General features: G+C 40.6%; 1 protein-coding gene across 2 annotated transcripts in view; it reads right to left on the reverse strand.

The window, feature by feature from the left end:
• Positions 1-26,471, reverse strand: part of rbms3 (RNA binding motif, single stranded interacting protein) — a 287,297-nt gene that overhangs the window by 222,364 nt on the left and 38,462 nt on the right. For both annotated transcript variants that reach the window (XM_044170807.1, XM_044170808.1), the window contains exon 3: positions 8-232. In XM_044170807.1, the coding sequence (XP_044026742.1) occupies positions 8-232 (225 nt within the window). The remainder of the gene's footprint in view (positions 1-7; positions 233-26,471) is intronic.

The raw sequence follows: 26,471 nt of genomic DNA on the forward strand, positions 1-26,471 counted from the left end.
TACTCACAGCTGTATGGGCCGGGCAGTAGGTGTAGCTTGTGTGCGTGGACTGAGAGTGGTGATGTGGGTGTTGTTGATGGTAGGACAGGTAATGCTGCAGACTTGCACGGGTAAAAGAGGGGCCGCTCCTTGCCCCTTGACCACCACTGCTACCGGTGGTCCAAGTGGAGCCAAGGCTTGGACTCACGGCTGCTGCCTTACTGTTGTGGTAACCTCTCACCGCTGCACTGGGCTGATGGTAAGGAAGGATGGGAACAAAATGAGGAAGGGAAATAGAAAGAGGAAACGGGAGGTTGGGGAAAGTGGAAGTGTGAGACAGAGACGAAGAGAGAACTGTAAGGGAGTGCAGTAACAAATGTTACTGTCAAGAACATCAATAGCATAACTGCAAGCAGCCTCCACTCTGCAGCAGGCAAGCACTGACAACTGACTGCCCGCTCACTGACCTGTATCGAAAGAGAAAGCAGGACGTGGTGTTGATATAAAATCTCCATACCGGAGCATCAAGATTGTTCTCACACTTTCTTTTCACCCTCTTTTCTCCCTCCCTTCCTCTCTCCGAGCACCAGATGTTGTAAAACCCCCCTCTGTCACGCTCGAGATGTGTTCTTGCTGGAAAAGTGCTGATTGGTTTGATAAGATGCTTAGATTACAGGCTGGCAATGGGCTTCCCAGTGTGGCATTATGTATTGGGTATCAACAGGGTCTAGGAAACAGGGCTGAATCTGCTGACAGGCTGGCTTATGCCGCTCTGAGATTGGGTTACCTGAGCTGTCATGGCCATTGGAGCATAGACCTAGGGCAAATACTATAGTATTTGCAAACTCTGGACAGCAATGCCACTTAGAGTTTGTTTTAACCTGTATTACGTCTCCAACAGCCGGTATTACTGCATTAAGTCAATTCAGATTTTGTTTGCTAGGTTGTTAATCATAGAGAAGAACACTTGGCTGTTGAAAAAAACCCCACATACCTCCAACTTTGGTGATTTTGAATTTTTCAGAAAAACTGAAGGATTAAGTGGTGTTTTATGGTTTGATTCTCCTACGTTATAAGCTAAATAAACCATATAAAAACCTGTTGAAATATCTGAGAAATGCATTGTCACAAAGCTGAAAACAGGGCTGTTTCTTTTAAGCTTTGTTCATACTTCAAAACAGACGTGGAGAGCTTGTACCCTGAGAGCAGGCACACACATGCTTCCAAACATACTACAATCATGGGCCTGCATTCGCAGACACATTCCACACATAAACACTAGAAAACAAGACTTTCTGAAACAATTAGTAGTTTGATCAATATATTGTTCAACAAATAATTGCCAAATGTCTGGTAATTTTGTTTTGTCCTTGTCTCTGTTTTACATTAGTATAAACTGAAATTGTTTTGTACTGTTGGTTGGCCACACAAGCAATTTTAAGAGGGGTCTCAAAACTTGCCATAGACATTTTCCACTACTCTGACCTATTTATACTGCACACAAAACAATTACAGATTATTCAATAATGAAAATCATCATTAGTTGCAGCCCCGAGTGTTTAATACAATCACTCGTCTGAGTGTATTAAACAAAGATCTTAAATAAAAATAATTATTTTAACTAATGAATTGTTTTTTATTAGATTATTTATTCTGCCCTGACAGTTCTGATTCAGATTTGACTCCCTCAGCGAAAACATTTGGCAAAATGGTCTTTAGATTGCATCATATTTCATGATTTCATTTACATGTCCGTATGGTGTGCAGAGCAAAGACAAACCACCTTGAATGAAGCCCAGCTGTACATCACTAGTGAGCATTAACAGTCCCCTTTAGCCCTTCTTGGATTTTAACGGAGGTCAGAGGCCATCCCACACAGGGGATACTGAGGTAGAGTGCTGGCAGCAATATAGACTCACAGCTGTGCTTGGAAAGCTTGCCATTCTCGTATTCTTCATCACGAAAGAACCGGAGGGGGAAAACCTAAGCCAAAGTTCAGCCTAATATATACAATATATAACGACAGGTTTAGGGTTCATGTTAATATAAAACAGGAGGAGGCCATTTCCCCCAAAGCAGGATAAATGCATTTGTACAGTATAGCATAGAGTCCATAGAGGAGCATGAAAGAGGCCCACTGGTTTAATAAAACCGTAGGTCCTGGGGGGAAAAACTGACAAATATTTGAAGCACTTATTTTGAATCACCAGGTTTTGAACAGTGTCAAAAATGGAAATGTCAGTTGCAAGAACAAAATCAACCAAGTTTGTGTATTTTTTCTTGCTTTTGTAAAACACATCAAACACACTGAGTTGTTATTTTCTCTCAGGCCTTAAATTTAGTCATAGGGTCAACATTTGAGAACTGTGTGGGCAGGATATATCGTACTAACAACACATCAGCATTTAGAGCTATGCCTCACTGATGTAAGTTATTGAGTGCTATTGAGACATTCTCGCACTATTATACAGCCACTGTAAAAGCCAAAAGAGAAGGAACAGCCTAAAGTATGGTACATTAAGCTGCATGGCCACAGCCACAGCTACTTTAACGCAAGTATTCACCAGTTCATAGAGTTTAAGTGCTGCCCCAAGCCATGCAACAACCTCCACTGGCCTTATAAATGAGGATTATTCAGCCAAAGATGAGGCATTTAGAACTAATGCATCTGTGAAGAGGTGTTTTGTTAAAGACCCTATCTCAAGGGAGAGATCATTTTTAAATACACTTCATGTATATAAGTTATATGGGATAACAGAGTAATTGATGAAAAAAATTTAAGGCTGGGTGGCTATGCTGCATGAGTGACAAGATATCCGTCCTTTATATCACAGGGGCAGGGCTGTGTTTTAACATGAGGCTGAGATCCAAGGGTCTTGACATTCCCCGACTGGAATGCATGATTGGTCCCCAGACTCAGATTCATGTCACAGGCTTTCAGCGGCTCATCAGAGAGCTACACTCTGCCCATATTTCTCCATTTTATATAAGGGCCAGTTAGATCTGGTTACACAAGGCTTTTCCCCCTATAAGGGGGAATATTTTACATGCAGGCAAACAGATGTGTGTATGTGCTGGCTGGTGTTTATGTGTGTTTGTGAGTGCACATGTGTTTATGTATCTGTGCTGCATTTGATTAGCTCAAAATTTAACAAGGGGGATGATGAAGAAGAAAAATATTGTTTTCACTCTTTAAAAAAAACAAAAAACAAGGGCAAATCATATTCTTTGTGTGTGTGTGCTCTTGTATGACTACCTTGTGAGGACCGATATGAGTTCTACGCTTAAGGAGAACATCTTTGGATAGTGGGAACATTTTGGCTGTTTGAGGGCTGTTTGAGGGTCAAGACTTGGCTTTAGGCTTCATAAGGTAAGAATTAGGTTGAGGCTAAGGTTAGGATTAGGAATGTGGTTGTGATGGTGAAGATTAGGGAATAGGGCATTATGACAATGAGGGCTATAGCAGTACAGTACAAACATACAACTTCAGCTAAAGCAGGGATGTTCAAACTCTAACACTGTGGGCCCCTCCTCAGACAAAACTGAGACACATTATTTGATTTGGGGTATAATCATGCTCTATGTTTTGATAAATCAGTTCCCATAATTTGGGGGCTTTGGAGAATGTAAACAGAAAGTATAATGTTGCCATGGATTCAAATAGTAACATGGTGATTCTCAGGCAAGTTCTGAAATTATGAAGAGGGCTATTTCTTATTTCTGTGACTTCTAAGTGTATTTGTGGACATCAGACGATGGACATCAGAAATGTCCTCGGAAAGTGTAAGTCGCAATGAATATATTGCTTGTGTGTTCAGATTTAAGTTATGACGCAAAAGAAGGAGTACACATTTTAAAGTACCTTAATCACCTCCATGAGCTGTGTGTCACAGACGCTGCTGCAGCTCCAACTGCTGACCGTGTTGATAAGAGGGCCAAACTACAATAACTAAATTCACGTGTTTGTAGAACACCGGCATGCACCTGTCCCTTTCACCTCACGCAGTATCTCACAGTTTGAAAGCTTCTCACCTAAAGCAAGAAAGAGAACTAGGGCAGGGTACTGAACTTCAATACTTTTTTATACCAACCGAAATGTGTCTGTAGTGTACTATAAAAAACCTTATCGAAAGTACGGAAAGCTGGCACTGAATGCTTGCTCGGATTCACACTACTCTTATTCTTTGATCTGACAGTTTCTGACCTAATTTAGCTAATTTTAGACTATATTTTATGTAGACATAATTCTTGAGCAACTGCTTGCGTTCCAACTACATTTAAAGTTTCAGATATTTGGCTTCTTTTGTTAAATCAAAAAAGGGGGAATGCAGAAAAACATGTTGCTTAAAAGTAAGGTATTGCCAAAAATTTTTTTTTGGCATGGGTAACAAAACTCATGTATCATCAGCACTTGTATTGAAAAATATATCCAGGATATCCAGGCTTAAGAAGCAACCAGTCAGACTCTATAAATGTATTCTGAAACCTTTAAAAACAGCTGCATTGCCCTGCTCCACAGCCAGTTCACATATCAATATCTCTTCCAGCATGTTAACCTTAAATCATAATACATGCCACAAATAGAGGGATGTGCATTATTTTCCTGATACAAGATATTCATTTGGCTAAACTGAGAAGAAAAATGTAACTACTTCAGCAAGCCAGGACGTTATCAACACCATTTATTACTAAACATGCAAGTCGTGGCGGGATAATGCTTCACCTTCAGCTATGAAAAAGTGAGTGGAGGTTGTGGCTCCATTAATACGCTGAGATGAACCAGAGCATAGCACCTCTCCTGAGTCAATTTTTCACCGGTTAAGTGATTTCCTTCCCTCTCCTTTCCCTGGTGACACTGTGTGGTTAAGGGTGTCAGGGGATGGACCATATACATATACATACAGTACAGACCAAAGTTTGGACACACCTTCTCATTCAAAGAGTTTTCTTTATTTTCATGACTATGAAAATTGTAGATTCACACTGAAGGCATCAAAACTATGAATTAACACATGTGGAATTATATACATAACAAAAAAGTGTGAACTGAACTGTTATATATATATATACACACACACATATATATATACACATATATATACACACATATATATATACATATATACACACATATATATATATATATATATACACACACACATATATATATATACACACATATATACACACATACATATATATACATATATACACACACTATATATATATATACACACATATACACACAATATATATATACATACATACATACACATATATATATACATACATACACATATATATATATACATACATATACATATATATACATACATACATACATATACATATATATACATACATACATACATATACATATATATACATACATACATACATATACATATATATACATACATACATACATATACATATATATATATAAACTAATGCATGTTTGTCATTAAATAAAAATATTATCTTGCCAGAGGAACTGCAAATTTATTGCTCTTTTAGAATACAGAAAATTAAATCCAGCCTGGTTTCGGTGGTAATGGTTGTGTCAAGTCCTTGGAGATGGAAGTAAACAAACGGCAAAAAAGAAAGACTCACTCACTCATTCACAGGAGTCATTTGTCTGTGAACACTGTGTGACCCCATAACTATGATGAAACCTCCCCATGAGGTTCCCTCCAAGGAATAATATGGTCGTACTGAACAATTCCTTGCTTTCCAGGAAATATTTCCACCATGAAATCTATAACACAATAGAACAAAAACACACTCCGGTAAGGTGTTGAGGAAGCAAGCTGTGGCCTATTGCCGAGACATCAGATTGCTTTTGTATTACAGAAAGTTTAACAGGAATACGTCTTTACGGCTCTCTGTGAAATTTTACAGTTTTATGGTTTCAGCTTGGTATATTGACTTTCAAACGTCCTAAGGCAACAGACTGTCTTTTGTTATTCGTTTGTTATGTTTTTCCCTGACAAGTTATCTAATTTTATCTTAAGGTGTAATCTTTATCACAGGGTGTAGTACTAAACATTATGACAAATAGTCTTGTCTATGTGCTTTTTTCCTTTCTATGCATTTAATAACACTGTACTGTGATTATCTGATCATCCTGAAGGCACTGTGCCCCACAGCTGTTGTTGGATACATGGGTACTTGCAAGGCAGAAATGGTGATTTCCCACAACACAGATCCAAATCAAAATGTCCTGGTTTCCTGTTGGCCTAACTTTCTTATCTTGGCTCAGCCCCTTTTTTTTTTAAAGACACTGGAGTGCTGCCAAAAAGGCCCCTTTTCCTTTCTGTGTCATCTCCATATTCCCATTTCACACACAGCACATGCAGAATAACAGACAACCTCCAGTGCACTGGCCTAAAACTGGCACAGTCTTATTCAAAAACCCATCAAATGAACAAAAATTAAGTCCCTAAAACATGACAACAAATGACTAAATGACCACGTGCCAAAGCATTTTTTAAATGAAGGTTGAAATGAATGGTTTAAGGGTGAGAGTCTTCAACACAAGGACCAGGAAAGTCATCCCAGATGGCATTAGTTAGGGGATATTGTCTTCTAGAGAGCACTCCACGCCTGGTTGCTCTGTTTGGCCGGCTATGAAAGAGATGCAGCTTTCCTTTGGCATTTCTGATGACTGACTTCCTGGAAGCTGTGTTGCGTGAAATGGCCTCCTCTGTACCAGTCGCTCTCCTTTGCCAATCCTCAGCCCCTCACACAAGTCAGCTTCCCGCCGCCAAACACGCAGGTTTTGACTGTCACTCCTGGCAAAACGCAGCAGACGGAGGTGTGACGGGCTCTGTGGGTCACCAGTAGTTCCACCTACAATCCCAAACAGCACCTCTGTCCACCCACCCTCATCCTTTCTCCAATACTCAAGGACCAAGTTCAAGCGTAACCAAGGCAACACAGTGGAAGAACGTGTGGATTTTGGCACGTGGGAAATTTGACATGTTTCAGGCTGCTCTTAGTTGAAAAAGAGAAGGAATGAGTGAGTGAGAAGTTACCCCCGGTGCCTTCACGCTCACTAACACTGGGGCAGAGAGGGCTGGCAAAGCCAACACCACACACTCCGTCTCTGCTTCTCTCTCTCTTTCTCCCTCTTTTCCTCTCTGCTTCCTCTAATAACGCTCTAAGAAAACACTTCTGCGATGTAAGATGAGAGTCTGGAGGGACACAGAGTAGGTGGTAACCAAGGCAACTGGGTCAGAGGGTGACATTATACGGGGTGGCTGACAGCCACTCATAGAAGCAGTACAGCACTGTACTTGGGGTCAGCTGTGCTAAGTTTAGAGTGTGGTGTATACTGTTAAGATTTCTACACAGACCTCAGTGGGACTGTGAAATCCCTATTGACTGGAGTCCCCTAAAAACTGTTGTGACTCTACCTGTTTAAGGCCTCTGCTCTAGTCTCGAGAGAGGAACAGGATACACAATGTACCCATCCTCAAGTCACACACAGTTATTTCAAGGTATTAGGTGGCACAATACACTGTTTATGTATTACAGCTCAAAGAGACAGTGTTTACTCCTTTAAGAAGTCTGTTTTTATACCAAATACCGTTCTGAGTCTTTCGAGGTGTGGAAAGAAGGGAATGGGATGTGAAGAGGCGGTGCAGAGGGGGCACACAGAGAGACAAAAAAAGAGAAAAGAGGGCAGAAAGAAAAGATATTTTCTGAGTGAGTCTTTGACCTCTGAGAATCTCTGACGAACAATAATATGACCCTTCCACACTTGGAGCTCTAAGTAAACCTCACAACTTTCTGTGTCTGTTATCCTTCTCTCCAGATATTTTCCTTGGCCTGGCACATGTTTATGCTCTGATGAACCATGAGCCTGGGGGCTGCTGCTGGAAAGACACGGGAGGTGATCTGACTAACAGACAAAGTCACTTCATTGAAGTGGCCTGATTTCGATAACACCTGCTCCCTTTCCCACTACCTTCCTTCATCTCCCACTATGCTTGGACTAACAAGCACCCCCTCTGTGGAGAGGGGTCATAAACATTTAAACGAGGGTACTTTAAGAGACGATGAAGGCCTAATGCTGCAAAGCAGTGGCCAATGGAAAAGGAGATGAAACTCGTGATCAAATATAGATTAATTAATTAGTCCACTGACCAAAAATGTTTAATTTTGATAATCAATTTATTGTTTAATTCATTTGCCAAGTAAAAATGCCAAACAGTTGCTGCTTTAAACTTCCTAGATGTGAGAATGTGCTGACGTTCTCTGCTTTATACCATTGTAAATTTAATATTAGGTTGTGGACTGTTGGGCGTACAAACAAACAAACTGAGTCTTCACGGAACCTAGTCACCGAGAAACTGACCTGGGGCCTGATTTGGGACAAACTAAAATTATCTAATTATTCTATTATATTGCTGCAGGTCTTTGTATCAATATGTCTAACAACTGAGAGGATCCAAGTGCACTCACTATCAGGACTGATCACATGGTAAGTCACAATCATTGCATGGGAACATTTAGTTTTTTGAGGCAAGAAAGAGAGTAAACTGTGAAGTGCAGGAAAAATTACATGTATTGCTACTGTTTTTGACCGTCAGTGCTCGTAAAAGGTAGCATGTTTGACTGTTCTTGGGACCCTTTTAGATTAGGAAAATACATTTATCGGGTCCAAAAGTTTGACCTCTAATCTGAAGTCGTCACCTTGGGTTCTGGGAAAATTCAAAATTTTGAAAAACTTTATACAATAATATTATTATTATTAAAAGAGTACGGTCTAGACCAGCTCTAAGGGAAAAGTGCAAGGAGATAACTTGTTATGAATTGGCACTATATGAATAAAATTTTATTGAACTGAACTGAATAGATACTGAGAGAGATAAATTATGTTGGGAATCTGGTATGGCAGTTTGGTTATTAGCAAATATCAAGATATTTATTAATATCAATAAAATTATTAATTAGAGTTAATAATTACGGGGCACCACTCTGGGATCATGAACCAATAACCAAACAGTGGATGCAGTGGGTTGTTCACTTAAAAATTACAATATTTAATCACTATTTTACATTCATATGGTTAACAATTAAGGATTGAACTGTCACAACCAGCTGTTAATACAACACATATACATAAATAATCACAGGAAACTGCTCTTTAAAAAGGTACAATTGAGTTTATTTAATTTTAGCACTCCAATCAATAATCAATAATATCCAAACAAACATCTATGGTCCAACTATAACTCCAACAACTAGCATAAAGCGATCAGCAAGCATGTGGGTGTGTGTGTGTGTGTGTATGTATGTGTGGGTGAGTGTGAGAGGATGGGAGAGAAGAAAGCGAGAGAAAGCAAGATGGTGGATGTGGCCATGTGGGTGACAACATCGCATGAGAATTCAAGATGGCAGGCAAGACCGCGAAACTCAACAAAAAGAATGAGGAGCAAAATGGGGGGGACGTAACTTACCTGTCCATAACCACAAAATGGCGTGGAGCTGAGTTATGCTATCACGATATCTGTGTGTTTGAGGTGTGTGTATGGTGTGTGTGTGGATGTGCTTAAGTCGTGTAGGTGTGTGTGTAGGTTAGTAAAAGGAAGAGAGAGAAAGGCAAGGAAAAGGCACACAAAGCAAGGTACAGAAGATCCTAATTGCCATGGCAAGACACAATGACTATCCCTTTATCACACAGGAACCCGGCAAGCGAACTTAGATTCAACAGCCGTGGCACTGGTCTTTTAACCGATAAAGTGCAGTGACTGGCTTCACACACAGAGGCAGAAAAACGAACACAAGCTGGACAGTGGAACAGAAACAGGTACGCTGCATATCCTTGGTGACATTCATGGCTGTTCCTGTGGATCTCGTCCAGTGGGAAGCCAGGAATTGGATTCTAACCAAATATCACCCTCAGGTGCGATTTGTAAGGCCTGATGGGGTTTTGGCGCTTTTTCATTGTTCAGGCTTTTGTTTCTACAGGTAGGCCTCTCTTTGTTCACCCATGTGGTGAGGTCCCAACAATTAATAATTAAAATTGTTAGAATTTAATGCCGGAAATTAGACCATCTAAAAGGTATTTCAACTTACTACAGAACTTAAATTTCACTCATTTATCACTGAACGCAAAAAAAAAGAGAAAACTATAAAAACTTTCCACTGACTCTGAAACACTAAAAACACCAAATATATGTTGAATTACAGGAATCCAGGATGTAATGCACAATCCTTCAACTTGTTAACAGCAGTATAGAGACAGGTTGTTAACGTCTGCTGCTGAACTATGATTACAGCTGTTTACCCACTGGGCAGCCGAGCTGTGTCTGAGTGGATCACACCTCCAGACAAATGCTTTTACACTGACATTTTAGTCCTCTTCTTATGTATGCTTTTTATACACCCACTTCTCTGGCTCTGTCACTTTGTCCGTTCGGCTCGCTCTATCACTGTCTCCCTTTGTCTCAGTATTTCCACCTCTTTCTCTCTGTCCAACTCTCTCTCTCTCCTTCCATCACTCTAAACTATGGGGATGATGGATGCCTCGGATTGCCTGAGGCCTCTGAGTCCAGCACACTGGATCCCGAATGCAGTTTGGAGCTCTGTGCCATTAAAACACCTACACAATGCAGAAATAGCCACACATGATCACTAAGTGAGAGGTATTCTGTGGTAAAAGAGAGCAGAACATATGTACAGTACTCTTAATTAACACTAAATCTATAACAAACACTGACATTTGTTTAACCAGTTCATTATTACTGACTGAAATTTTACAACTGATTTGCCTTTCTTACCTAATATTGTTATTTTAAAGGCTCCATGAGCCACAAGTGCAAACTACTTAAAGCTCGAAGTAGGTTTGGACAATAAATAACATTGTGAATCTCTTACCCAAATTTACTCACGTTGCAATTTTCAATAAATGTCAATAGCTACAATAAACAGTGACATCTTACCAGAGAATTAATCAACCAATCAGCCAATAGCCCAGTATCTTTAACTGGTCATAGTGCAATTTAATGGGACAAATATATCAGGAGTGAGCCACCATGTGTAAGGAAATGCAAATGTCAACCTCATGGTGGTGCTAGAGGAAAAGTCTGGGGATCACCAAAGTCAGTAGGATTCATCCTCTGGAGACCATGAATGTCTTAACAAAATTTCAATATTGTTGTTGTTGAGGTATATATATATATATATATATATATATATATATACATACATACATACATACATACATACACACGAGCAACATTGCAATCCCTGAAAAATATAAAGATGGACAACATGACAGCTCCCCAAAAGTGAAGCCAAAACATCTCGATCGCCCCCTGGTGACCGGCTGCAATATAGGTCATAAACCCTGCCCGCTCCATGTTAGCGGATGGGACATGGGCCAAACAAAAAAATCTAAGTACAATTACAAATTAGTTATTTAATGCTATAAAAAGGGATATTTTGGGTTTTTTGTACAGTGGGAGGAAGTGGAGACGCATCGTCCAGCTTTATATACAGTCTATGTCATTGACGCATCTGTCCCAGTGGCCCAAAGTGAGAAAATGGGAAGAGGAGAGGGGGAGTAAGATGAGAGGAGATGAGCATGGCTTTTAAGTGAAGTAGAGTCTTCCATTGCAGGCTCTTGTCTGTCTGTCAGAGGTTGTTTATGTCTGACTCCTCTGTCTGTCTGTCTGTCTGTCTGTCTGTCTAACTGCTGAAAGAAAGCAAGCAAGCAAGAAAGAATGAAACAAACAAAGAAATGCAATTGTCTCTGCTTTTCCTAACATCCAATGACAAGGTGAATGAGGAAGGCCTTGCATTGTAGCCCCCTTCTGCAGTGTCCTTGGCTTTCTGTTCCCTCCAGATGGGCCCTGGTTGCTGCAGCACCTCTTAGGATGACGTGGAACCGAGCTGCCTACTGCTGCTGCTATTTCTAGGCCTGTACCCCCTTTCCACCTCGAAGAAACTTGATACCACCTTTAAACGTGCACATCTATCAGGCATCATGGAACGCAAGGTGCATCAGTAGTGCTTGTACAGAGAAAAAATTTGTTGACTTATATGGAAGATAATGCATATATTGTAATGGCATCTGTACTCCATTTTAACAGACCAATGGCTGCTGAGCATAAAGCACACTAAAAAACACACACACATACAAATGGAAACAAAAAGTCACGCAGGCACACATGCACATTATTCATATGAATGACAACCCCAAAGGGTCAGGGTCAAAAGATGAAGAGAAAACGCCATTCTCCTCTACACAGTTACTCTTTTCTCCTCTCAGGCTTGAAATCTCTTTTTTGTTTTGTTGTCTCCGTCAGATCCCTGTGGAGGCTGGAAATTAAAAATTAAGACAAGAGCACAAGAAAACAAACCAAGTTGCAACCAAGTCAGTGAACACCTCAGTCCTCCAATAACAACACTTCTTGATAAAAGTCTATTTTCTCTGCACACTGTCTCCACATGATGTTATCATTTTTCTTTAAATTCAATAAAGTCTTCTCTCACTGCTCAGATGAAAACTGTATAGTTTGGAGATGAGCACACAGTTTTGTGCAAGTTTCTCATATGAGGCCGCCTTCTGCAATATGACTTGCTGAAATGCTGAGAATGTACTGCTGTGAAAAGCCGTTATGAACACAGATCATTATTAAACCTTGGGCTTTGTTTTGATTTCCACTAAAAAAGAAAAGACAATTATCTGCTGAGTAAAGGAGACAGAATTTTTCCTATGGTTAAGAGTAGGATCAAGCTTTTATAATCACCCCTCTTCAATCACAAATTAAAACAATGTCTAGAGCACACGTGCAAACACCTTCTTTCTTCCTGTATTTGCAGCCTTGGGTGAGAACCAGGTAAGTGACTGTGAGGCCAAGGCAGAGAAAACACTCAAGACACATTGCCCTCAAATGTTTGGGAAGGACATGAAAAGGCCAGTGTTTACCTTTGAATACAATGTTTTGCAGTATTTCTACAAAATACAGTGAACCTGGCAATGAAGAGGTATTGTGTGATTTTTTGTTATTTACCTGAATTTGAAGAGCAAGCCAATTTAGTGAAGTGTTTACACTCCTTTTAGTGGTCTTCATTGTCAAATGAAAAGTGCGCACATTCGGCCTCTTTATATATTCCACTCTGAACACCTTCAGAGTGGAAACAGACTCCACAATACGTCATATCTCATGCTCTATCTCCTGCGCCACTATCCCTCTATCTCACTCTTTCAACGTATGAAAGACAGGGCGTAAGGGACTGCAGTAAAAAAATAAAAATAAAAATCCTGCCACTCTGCACCCCAGTGGAGCATAACAGGGTACGCATGTAGAGTCATGAACACATTCCAGCTCCCCTCTAGACCGCTGACACAGGGACATGTCGGAACAGTGGCTCTTGGCCCCCTGAGAAAGCTAGACAGCTATACTGTCACTGTTTTGAAAGGACTGCACTGATACCAATGCACCACCACATGTCAGATAATGTGGCTTTTCCTTTTTTTTTTTTTGGAATGCTCTATTGGTCTGCAAGGGGGAAACTCACTTTTTCTCCTGTCAACCTCTGCAGTAAAAAAAGGAGATCAGACATTTAGAAGTGCTAGTAGAGATTTGATCATTTACTCAAAGATACTTCAGCATGAAAACAAGGGCTTGTGGAGAGTAAAAAACCACCAGGATCCCTAGTCCCTTTTTCACACCTTTAGCTTTACAGGCACTATCCAACTAAACAGTTATGGAAGACACAGTTAAAAGCCCTTAAAGCACTAATGTGAGTTAGTAGCTGTGGCACTTGAACTTGTGTGCATTCAGTAATTAATGAAGTGCAAGCACTCATTTGCCTGCCCTGTGGTGATGGAGTGCAAAGTGAATATTTGCTACTCGTGGTGTTAGTGATAGTCCTCTGTACCAGAAGTGCGGCTTTCTGCCTCCTGCCACACTCACATGAGAACATGTTCCTCTGGAACAGCAAATGACAGGATGCTGAGCACATCACAGTCTCAAAACACAAATCACACTGCATGAGAGGATAAATGGGAGGCAAGATGTCAAGAGTCACCCATTACAGCAGTCAAAGATAATGTATAGACTGCAGTTTCTATACTTTGTTTATTGCCACTCATCACTTGACAAACACTATTTGGACATACATATTTTCATCATATGCTAATTTCTTCTCAGGACATAGCGCTCTATAGTATTTAAAGTGAACGTCATGTCATGCACAGTGTGGAAAAGAATGATGTGTCAACTAATAAACATCACTTTCTGCTCCTGTCGTCATTTCTCAGCGGCCAAATGATTTGGTGCAAACTGGAGTGTTCGCCAACATTTAGAAAATGGCCAAACTAACAATAAATCAGAAAACAGGAGGGAAGGCACACCCAGAAACACTGAGTCAGCATGAGAAACTTCATGATTTGTGCTCTTCTGAGCCATCAATTTCTGTAATTCTGTCAAAAAAATAGTAATAGCTTCCGTATCCACACAACGCAAGTCTTCCTTAAGTTCATAGGGTCTAATGAAACTATCATTTGATGTTTTGGTTTATGTTTGGTGGTCAAAGTTTACTGTGACAAGATGCTTTTCACTGCAATGCACAACACAAATCCTCCTACTACAGCATGTGTCCTCTGGGGCTGAGAGAGGCCATGCAGGCAACTACAGATGGAGGATCACAGTTTCCACATGTTCCACACCCTGTTTTATATACCCTCACGAGCTGTGAGAAAGTGGGGTAGTCTCCAAGACTGAATTTAATTACTCATAGTACACATACGTGTGAATGTGTGCACATGTGTAGGCCCCCATGGGCAGCAAGTAACAATAAATATTGCAATAAGGTTTTTGACTCTAAACCCTTCTGAGTTTTCTTGTTTTTCCATCTCGCCTTATCTAAATCAGACCCACACTCAGACCTCTTTTTGCACATCCTATCTCTCAGGCGGATAAATGAGTGTGATTTCTTTTGACAGCTCTGGTATGGAAATTGAGCCACAAGCTAAGAGAGGTGACATGATATAGACAACAAAGTCAAGCGAGGAGCCGGAAAGAAACAAGGAGCCCCTAGTGAGATCCAAAAACAGGACTCTTGTTGATGTGTTAATCTATCAAAGTGCCAAAAGAAACTGATGTGACACAAAGAGGGATAAAAAATACCAAAACAAAACAGACAAAGACATGTTGCATGGATACACATAGAGCATGCATTTGGACATGCATGTTCGCACAAAAAAGTGCTCTGACACAGTTTGGTATTTTGCTGAGCTTCCACAATGATAGTGTGGGTGAACAGACTAAATTCTGTTTTTTGGGAATGACTGCTTGAACCTCACAGTCTGGAGGTCCCCCTAGAGGGGAAAGGTCTGAGAGACCAGGCCAGGCTACGACTAAGTGTTAGCCACTCAACTAAAGGCTAAGGTTGCAACATGAGGAAATCCAAGACATCCATCTAATCTTCCCTATATAAATGTAGGAATCCATGGTCTCTACTACACCACACAAGAAAGTGCTTGAGCAGTGAAGAGAGCAGCATAAACATCATGAATCATTTAAGACGATAATAGTGAAAGGGCTGGGTCAGGGGAGAGGACAAGGAAAAGGGCAGCAGTTTATTTTTATCACCAAAATTACAGAGAAATCAATCAAGAGCAAATTAAAAAAAAACAGATAAGGAGGGATTATAATTTACAGCATCCTCTGTATTTCATAAGGTTTTTTAAGCAGTTTCGACTTCCACAGCAGCTAGAGCACATTATGCCTTGATAGAACCAGTAGGTATCCAGCAAACAGAAGTAGAGTTGAGGTGTAGGACAGCTGTACTGGATACAGCTATGAACATTAGCCTCCCATACAGCAATGAAACCTCCTACTGGTTGAGCGGGATGACTAAGGATGACAGGGATGCCTAATGTGACTTTCATTAATGATACGCTACAGGCCGGAGGCTCAGGCAGGCCAAGCCCAAATTGAAAAGTGCTGAAGCATAACTGTGTCGGATGCCCAGTTTCCTAGCCCCATAGTCCGACTGATTGAATTCCTGCCTCGCCCAGTGAAAGAATTCCTAAGCTTCACTTATTCCTGCATCAAGCTGGGTTTGGCTGGTTGACTTTCTAACTAACCTGCCATGAACTGCCACAGTCATGTAGGTAAATGTTAATATAAAAATAGCCCACAATCAATGACAGTTGTTAAAAATATAAATACATTTTACTTTTACCTTAAATTTGAAAGACAACAGCTTTTCAGGGGAGAAAAAGGTCACAAAGTTGAGGTATGAAGATGTAGTGCGATGCACACTGGATGAGCAGACAAAACTGCATAACAATGCATACAATGACGAGATGATTTGAGGTGTGAGGCTGTAGGGGAAGGACTGTAGCTGCTAATTAGAGATAGATTCTAATACAAAATACAGCTCTCCAGCATGGAGGGCCTTGTTAGCTGACAGGCGAACCTGAGTGCTCCGTCTGAGGGGTTAGCTGGCTGCTGCAGAGCTGTCTTCCTTTACTGACATCGATAGGGGCAACACAGGAGGGTGAGGAAACCATGGTGTTTGACAAGCAGTATCAGGCCTAGAAGCATGAAGGCAGGGCCAAACGATTCCATTTCCCAGCCAATTCCATTATCAGGACACACAGACTTTACTAATGCCTGAAAACAAACAATACACAAGCATCCTTCTAATTAAGCCCTTGAGTAGCGCTTCTTAGTGTACCGGCATATCTGTGTTGGATGCCTGCGAACAGGCTGATTGGATTCATCAGCACTTTTAATGTGCTCCTGTTTCCTCCCATAGGCCTCTAGAAGACTCCTGGCTGAATTCAATGGCCCATCCAGTACATTGCATGTTAAAAGCCCTGAGAGGCAGATTGGGGTATTGAGGCTGTCATTTATTTCTTCAGGAATACACAATCTGACAACAGCCCATGTTGATGACAATGCAGACTAGGGCTGAACAAGCATGTCAGAAATGATTATCTCTATGCATTGTGATGCTAAATATTGTGATCATGATTTTTTCACACAATCAAACAGAATTAGTAAACATATACACTGTACTTTATATCTTTTTTTGCAATATTAGCATATACCTAACCTCAACATATATTTTGTCATGTTTGATCTCATAGTAGCTGAAGCTGCGAAGTGTTTTTCCACTATATCGTTATTTTTCTAAACTTGACCCACACTTTGCATGACCCTTTGGTGTTTTTGTACCCAGCACAAGGCACATAACATGAAACAAAACTGGTAGGAGAGGCTGCATCAAAATGGGAGTTACTTGCATATGGGGCAGCTTAAGATGAGATGCTGGTGTTTTGGTGGAAATTAAATTTTGCACTAAGAATTGACATTCAAGGGCCAGGGGTCTCATTTATAAAACGTGCGTAGGATCCATATAAAACTGTGCACATGCACACCTGCAGGAAACTTTCCCTTTATAAATCACAGTCCACCTGGAAATGTGCGGACATGGATCAGTCTCATATCCCGCCCTCATTTAACCATAAATGGTCAATGCAAAGTACCACATGAATATTGATGGGTATAAATAAACCTGCTTACAGTAAATCATGGCAACAACATCTGAGTGGAAGACGGGAAAAAAAAATCTGGCACTGAAATCGAGGTGTTTGTGGGTGAGGAGGAGGTTCGAAAGCACATATTGTTTGATGGCCACAGCAGCGGGGTCAAAAACAAAAGAAAATGCTGCGAGTTTTACAGAATAATATTCTTCCCAAAAGGGGCTTTAGGCAGAAAGGTAAACCTTATGCAATAATCAAGACACAAGGAGATAAAATGTACAACAGAAATGTAAAATAGATCGTATTTGTGCAACATGTTTGAGGTGATAAAAACATAAAAACTAAAAACTGATAAAAACTATTTTTTCAAGAATCTTAGAAATAAAAGGCAGTTGGAGAATGGATGATAATTATCTAGGAGGGTAGGATCAAGTCCAGGTCTTGTAGGACTGGTTGGACACAAGCAGTTTTAAAGTAATCTGGGACACAACCAGTAGACAGCGAACTGTTCAAGATAGATAGCCAATGGGGCCCAATACAATCCATAACTTCAAATAAAAACTTTTTTGGGATTATGTAAAGAGGGCTGGAGGATACTCTCATATGAGACATGATTTCCACGAGCTCAGGCAGAGTAATAGAAGAAAAATTCAGCATTATCAGTGCTACATGGACGCACCGGGGTAAATCAAATTCTTGTGAGCAAGTCATGCAGCACTTAGGACCACTAGTGAACCTGATTTCTTTATCTTCTCTGGTGTCAAAGAAAGCTCATAAAGAAATAACTGATCATGAGCATTATTAGTTGAGACTGCAACTCAACCTCATTTTATGAATAAAGATGACCAGGTAGAAAAGGGGTTAGTTACTGTGAGGTGGTTACGTTTCACCTACATTTTAGGTGAGGAATTACATGGCAAAATGTACGGCACCAGAGTTCCCTTTTGATGCTCCTTTTCAGGCTTGGTCCCGCTGTTTAGTCTGTACCAGAGTTCGATTGGCAACTTTTTAACCAAACAGAACGAAAAAACAAACCAGAGTTCATTTGAACAGAACTATAAAGGATAGGTGTGAACGCACCCTGATACAATTTTGAAGCAACTATAGTAGTTGGTAAAGTTTGAATGTCTGTAAAGTAGTCTGTACTGAGCTAAAAATTCTTACCAGTATCTGTCATCCACAACTGCCTATAGATTGCAAGAAAGCCTTCTATTTGCTACTTTTATAATTTGAAAAGTGGCGCGCCAAAGCACAGTACAATTATCCACCATGATTATCTTGATTAATCACAGTGCACCAGGCTGCAAAATAACCTCTCAATCCTCAGTGATTATTAGAAAAAAAGTCCACAACTCTCACTGGATGGTCATGTAAACAAGATTATTTTGGAGAATTGCCAATACTATTAACACAATTAATTGATGAAGGTCTGCTAGTAAATTGATCAGCTCAGGCCATAAAGGATCTTAACGGAATATTATTGAAAGAAAGAAAGTAGTAAATTGAGACAAGCACAGTAGTAAGAATAAGCAACATCAAAGTCAGATTTCCCTTCTGACATAATGAAGATGTGGATTAAACTAAGTCCCACTTTTATTGCATTCTCAAGAGGTTAAAAATGAGAGCATCAAGTTATCACTCTAAGAGAGGCTCTCTGTGTTTTCACTGAGATAAAGATGTTAATGACCAGAGACCAGGAGAGAGCAAGGGGCAAGAGGGAGAGATAAACAAAGTGAGTGAAATAGCCTAAAAATAGTCATTTAACAAAACGCTTGAAAGAGAAGTGGACTCATAATACCCTGAGGTGATCAAAATTAATTAAATGTTGGATGGCGACACACATTCATACTGCCCGCTCTTTTTTAAAATGAAGAAAATGAATGAGCTGATAACCTAAGAACTCTCCTTGCTTTTATTTTGAAGATGACTGTTCTCTTTAATGCTTCATTTGAGGGGACAGAGAGCGATACACAGCAGTGAGGATTCATATCTGGCCTGCTTGTAATTCTTTTCAGTTAATGAATTGTGCAGCTTCATGGCTTGAGTCTGCTTGAACGCTTGAATTGACAGTAGGTTTAACTCTTCTTGAAGGACATTCTTAAATCTGGGCAACAGGTAAATGATTATTAAAAGAAAGTAACTAATCTACCAATAAAGCAGAGGACAAAGTCAAAGAGGACAATATATAGTAAAGGTTCCCAAGATGCCTTTCTTGCCTTTAATCATCACTAATACATCACTCTATGATTTGTTTTTATGATGACACATGGTCATAACAATGGCTGCTCAGTGGCCAGCAGATCATACTGCGGATGTACTGGACAGCTGCCAGATGTGAATGTGTAACCGTGTGAAGGTGATCAGGGTGTTCCTGAAAAAGAGAGCATTGCTCTCAGTGAAACTCCCCCCTCTATAAATAAAGGTGGTAATGCACTGGTGGTAATGCACTATTGATCAAAATTAAGAAATCAGATCCAACATCTGACTATTTGTCTATGGTCAACGCAGCTTCAGAAGCAATGGAGCTGTAAAGCATCTTGAGCATGTACTTACTATAAAAAGACCTTAATCATCCATTTAAAGCCATGTTACTGTAAGTACTATTGACCCCCATCAAGTAGTTCAACTTCTGTAATTTTTCTGGCAGTACAATGAAGCAGTTTCCACTTCTGCACATTTATTTCCTCAAGGTTTGCCCTCAAGTTCAACGACCCTCTACAGTACATCTCTGCAAACAGGGCCAAGCAGAGGAGTGGACTGTGTGAGTCATTTAGAATAGAGCTATTATTCAGAGAAAGTACACACCACAATGAACTTACAAAATGCATCCAGCAAACTCACAAATACAATATACAAAGAAAAAAAATATACTTGACTGGATGAACAAGCCCCCCTGAAACAATGCAGGGAAATCAAAGGTAAATACAAGTGGAAAGAATAAATCCTTGGAATGCACCAGTATATTTTTGATCTGTGAAAGCCCCTCCGCTAGATCCTTTTTGTCTCTTAGCGTTTTTGTTTCTCACTGTCTAGTTGACAGCTGCTATACCATGGAGGCCCTAAATATACCAATAACACTTACTATAATATGATGTAACCTAAGTGCGCATAAAAGGTCATGGTGTGAGTGTTGGTTGAGGAAAACTGTGTCTGAATTCCCCTCTTCTTTTTCCCCAGGAATGCAGAGTTCAAGCCAGAACTTGTCCCCATCAAGGCTTGCGGGTAAATTTGAGTTCAGTGTTTTAAGGGGCAACAGAACTAGTCCCCCTGCATACGCTGGAATGGACTGAGAGTAAGCTGCCAATTTCCTCTCTTAAGAAACTGCATGAGAAACAGCAACCTTTTCAGTAATGGAGTTGCTTGCTGCACACTGAATGAAATGTGAGGTTGGATTTAAGTTCTACGTAGGTGACCCTGACTTCACTGCGTCTCAAGTGTAACGTACATATTCAATCCAACTGCATTAATACGTTTTATTACATGTATTGACTCTCCCAAGGTGCCTGTGGACTGCAGGCAGAGAAGGATATGGATACGCTTGTGCTGTGTCAGATACTGTGTAGGTTAGAGTGATTACGTTAAAGGTCAGGGTCTTTTTGCACCTTTGTGAAGGAGGAATGTGATAACAATACTAATCGCATACAAGTCCGCACTGGCCATACCAATGCTGTGCATTCCTCCTACAAACAATGAAAAAAAGAGCAGAAAGTAGAGAAAGTGAGGAGGAAGAACAAAGATTCTATTCTGTACTCATGGTAGAGCATGCACACTCGCAAAAAAAGAAAACAGATCAGATCGATTTGATCTCTGTTCACAAGGTATACAATCTTATAATGACAGCAGAGTATGCTGTGTGCTGTCAGTCGGTGTTGAAGGTCTCCTCCCCCACACAAACACCACATACTTTATGTGCACATCTCTCTGCCTGAGTACAGCTAGAAGGGGATCAGGGCGGTCCTCCCTCTCTCCCTGCTCTCTCACATCACTAGGGGAGAGATAGTGTAGATAAAAGAGGGCGTTTAAGCTCTGCCACTTGTGGAGAGGTCTCATCTCCAGCCTCAGGTGGTGTTCCAGCGCACAGCTAAGATTGAAGGTGAATCACAGACACTGCTCAAGGCCAAGCTGCTTTCTACAGCAGTACTGGTGTTATACACCTCTATGCACGCAGGCACACAGGGAGAGGGAGAGAGATAAAAAGGAAAGAAAGAGAGGGAGGATAGTAAACAGAGAGAAGAGGAGGAGGAGTAGTTTAAGGAGGAGGAGGAAGGGGAGGACAATGTCTTTATCCATCATAACAAAGACAAAAATGCTGAGGCTTCATGGGATGCCTCCTAAGAGGGTAAGATGTGACATACCGCCTGCAAGTAGCAGAGAGCAGAGCATCAAAAAGAAACAAGGCTGATACAAAACACACAGGCAAAAGGCTAACTCCCTCACATTCATCAAGGGGTTCAAATTTGATTTTAAGCCAAACACAAGTCTCTATTCCTTCCTTCCTCGCTCGTTTCCTTCCAGACAGACAGACGCACAGACAGATACAGTCTCTCTCTTCATTCCCGGACTCACATCCTGCTGGCCTCTGCGCTCTCTACAAATCTCTAACGAAAAAAAAGTGCCAGCAGTAATTCCATTGCTCATTATTCTTCATTACAGAAGAGAAAAGCACCCAGGGCTAGATCATATTTGCTGTTAACTAAAGTTTCGGAGACAATTAGCTCAGGTTATTAAAATTAATCATTGTTACAGCCATAATCTCTGAGGCCAGCAGAAGCCCCGGCATTTATGGTTTGTTTATTTGAGCGCCTCCCATGGATATCGACCCCGCTCTGTTGTAAACAGTAGGATAAGACCTTCTACGATCGTTGGGTGGATTTACTTTCTGCACAGAGATGAGCCATCCAATTGTGACCTAGATTAGACACACAGAGAGGGAAAACACAGGCTCTCTCCACTTAATGATTACAGTAGGTTTATTTGAACAAACTTGTATTGAATCATATACTATTTCAACATTTTCCCTCTGCGCTATGAGCATAAGGGCTATGGCTGATATCAAATGCTACTACATGGGGGGATATGACTTGGAATTTCAGTAATTTCCTTGTCTTGAAAGCCCTTACAGCATGTTCTTGCTGCTTGTTGTCATTCTATCGATTGTAAACATCAGAGGCTCACAGGATCTGATAGGAAGCTCCATTATGCTAATCTAAGCAGTCTCTTTTTCACAGTCTTGCTGAAACAAGCTGAATAAAACATGCTTCAATCTCCTGAAAATGGAGACATGCCTTTGATGCATTTGTTTTTAATTTCATTCCTTTAAATACATTTTTTCTGTAGTGCTTTGTGTGCAACTAGATCCTATATCCAGCTTAAATTAATTAGCCAACTTCCTTTTTAATAGGCCTTGTGGTCTGCTTCTTAGCAGCGACCAGAAACTAATGGCCCCGGTCACGCTGCATGAAAACCATATAAACATCCCTGTCCCGTTTCACAGAAGTATACACTTGCAGTCCATCACTTTGTTTTTTTTCCTCCTCGACTTTCTTGAGTCATGAGATGAGCACTCTCTCTTCAAAGACGTGGTACTGCAGTTGAGATCACGATACATACTTATGCTGATACGCTTGGCTGTTTATGGTTGGTAATTTGCATTAAACCTTTGCCTGGTTTGTGTTGAGAGACAGGACACCTGAGAGACATATGGCAGGGAGCTCTGCAGATATTAAGCATGAATATCCCAAACCTGAAAAGGCATACCACGCATGAACGTGCATACACACACACAATTTCTGGGACCTGGGTTAGGCCTCTGAGGACTTTGGTAATACCCTGTATAATACCCCACATCATTTACCAAGAGAATCTGCAGTAGGCAGACTAATTTAGAATGGATGTGCTTCAGGCAGCTATAAGGAATTCTATTATTGCTCTAAAAAAACAAAAAAAAAAACAAGTATCTATATGGAAATTTTTCTCCGCCTAGTATATGGGTTTGCTGGATAGTTACGTGAAATTCCCAGTGTAATTAATGGTTCCTCCAGCATAGGGCTAATTAATGCACAAGCAGGCATTGAGCACATATGGATTTTTAGTGCTAACTATTGGAATATTCAATGGACATGTAGATAAAAACGCCTGTTCTCCCATGGGTATTAAAAAGACCACACACATGGAAGTTCATTTTTGCACTTTTTGTTGTCCAGAAGCCTCCAGTGCACAATAAGAAGATAACTGCAGGTAGACTGACCGGTAATTTAACAGTGAAAGTACTTGTATAAACTGAATCCATTAAAGACCCAGTGTGTAGGATTTAGTGGCATCTAATGGTTAAATTGCAGTTTGCAACCATTTGAATACTGCTCGCATCACCCTCCCCCTCCCCCTCCAAGTGTGTAGGAGATACTACGGTGGCAGCGAAACTTGCGAAAAATGCAAATGGTCCTATCTAGAGCCAGTGTTTAGTTTGTCCGTTCTGGGCTACTGTAGAAACGTGGTGAGGCAACATGGCGGCCTCCGTGGAAGGGGACCTGCTCCCATGTAGATAATAACGGCTTATTCTAAGGTAATGAAAACAAAACAATTTTTATTTTTAGGTGATTATACACTAATTAAAACATACATATAAATATTATATTCCATTTCTGCCAAAAGCTCCTCCTTAATGTTACACACTGGACCTTTAAACAACATTTTTGCAGTTCAGTAATTCAATTTGAAATATTTTTTCCATTTTGATTGTATTTGATTGTTTAAATTCTTGCCAAAATGACAGAATGATTATGTTCCATGAACCAACAAAGTCCAACCATTCACAGAAGAGGAATACGAAAAAGAGGAACAAGGCAAGGCATAAAAAACACATAAAAAACATTGCTGTTTTCTATTAGAGTAGTAGTAGTAGTAGTAAGTAGATACCCTTTAAGTGTGTCTTTTTATATCGTCTTGGGTTTCTTCAATATTTTATTGTAATGCTTTTTATGTCTTATATAATGCACTTTGATTTGCCTTGTTTTTGACAGGTGCTATACAAATAAACTTGACTTGTCTTTAAAAGGTAGTTCTTGTAAATGGGGTCCTCTTGTGGCAGAGGCAGCTCATAAGCTTCCACAAATGCAGAGTGGTGAAAAAACACATAAAAGTATCTCCATGCAACAAAAAAAAAGTATATACACCCAGATTTTCTTTTTGTATAGCTGTAGTTCAGAGCAAGAACAATGTCATTATGAACAATTCCAATTATGAATAAGTTGCTAGAGTTTTAATGTGCCCTATTTAAATGATATTATTGATAGTTCACCCTTAAAGAGCCTTTCCAGTATGGAATTCCAGTAACAGAACCACAATACTCAAGCAAACGCTTTCCACGAAGCTGCCTATTAAGAGGAGAGCAATGGTGCTACAGTATGTGAAAGCATATTTTGGAACAAAAGAGCCTGCGCATCTTTGTTTCTTGCTGGAAATCACACTACCTTGGCAATTTCTTCCCCCCCCCCCATTCCATTCTCTCCATTTTGCCATCTCACTCACCCCCACCTCTCCATCACTCCTCTGTCTCCATCTGTTATTAGCAGTTCTTTAATAATGAACCCACCAGGCATCCTCTTCATTAGGCAGGCAGGGGGAGAGAGGCCAGCGAGCCAGGCTGACCCTGCTACACTCTCCTCATTGGGGATCTGGCACAGGAATTTTAATAGGAGAGCAACGCAGGCAGGCAGGTCAGTTCAGGAGACACACTGTGCATGCCAATCTGAGCTGACCAACCGGCGTGAACACAGCAAGTGTGCTGCGCTGCTAGCCTGACAGTCTGTAACAAGCGAGGAGGAAGGGAAGGAAGACGGGGAAGGGATGAAGGCAAGTGGGAAAGCAGTGGTAAAGGGATCAAGAGGGACAACACTGAGGTATTGAGTAGCTATTCAGGTGAGATGACAGGAGGAGGATGGAAGGCCAGGGTGACAAGGGCCTGGTGGCAAACTCCTTGTTGTGCTTCTCACACTAATAAAGCAGGTAGGGTTCTTGTTAATTGCCTTTTATTTATGCTTAACCTAAAACATGTTATGAGAGGAAAATATGAAAATGTGGATGCAACATGGGGACTGTTATAAAGCCTGTTAATCGTAATCTGAGACTAAAAATGCTAATGGTGGATATCTCCCTGAGGAAACAGAATGAGCTGTATTTCATGTCCCCTAAACCAGCCATATGAGTATAAGATAAATAAAAGGTGTGAGCTTGCAGCAGGCTTTTAGACCTACTCTGCTGGGCTGGGTAATAAACCATTCACTCTCTTCCTCCTGCTTAAACAGTCTGCCTTTGAGCTACACTTTATATCACCCCTTTTAAAATTTCCCTGCCCTGAACAGCACAGGTGATTTGTTGTATATTCACCACTGGGCCGGTGGATTTTCTTTTTTAGCTTCTCCCCGCCGTGGTAATTGCCACGTCGACCTTGATGCAGATAGGATAAATGAAACGTATCCTCTGTCAAGACTCTGCCATTAGTAGCGCCACAGAATTACCTCATTTCCTCTGTGATCTCTGTAAACATCTCTGATTCTGGGCATGCCCACCCATTCGGCAATACTTTCCTTGAATATCTGAGAGAACACTCACACCCGTGCCTCATTCCGAAAGATACTGTATGTATATCTAGCCGAATACCTCAATCCATTTTCACTATAAAGTGTGCACACGCAGTTTTCAGCTGAGAGCAAAACAGCTCCTTGGGAAAAAGCTGAAACTGTTTGATAGACCAAAATACATTTTTTGAGATTTTGAGATCAGGGTCTGGGAAAGAGAAATGACATGGTAGAGGTACATAAAAATTCTGCAATCCAAACTAAAGTGTTATATAAATTCACAGGGACTGGGGAGGTATTGTTATACAGTACATCTTACACAAAATTATCAGTTTTACTGATCCTAGAGACAAACACCACTGTTGATACGTTAACTCTTCTTCAGATGATAAATATAG

Source organism: Siniperca chuatsi, linkage group LG17 (assembly GCF_020085105.1).
Source record: "Siniperca chuatsi isolate FFG_IHB_CAS linkage group LG17, ASM2008510v1, whole genome shotgun sequence".
NCBI lineage: Eukaryota > Metazoa > Chordata > Actinopteri > Centrarchiformes > Sinipercidae > Siniperca > Siniperca chuatsi.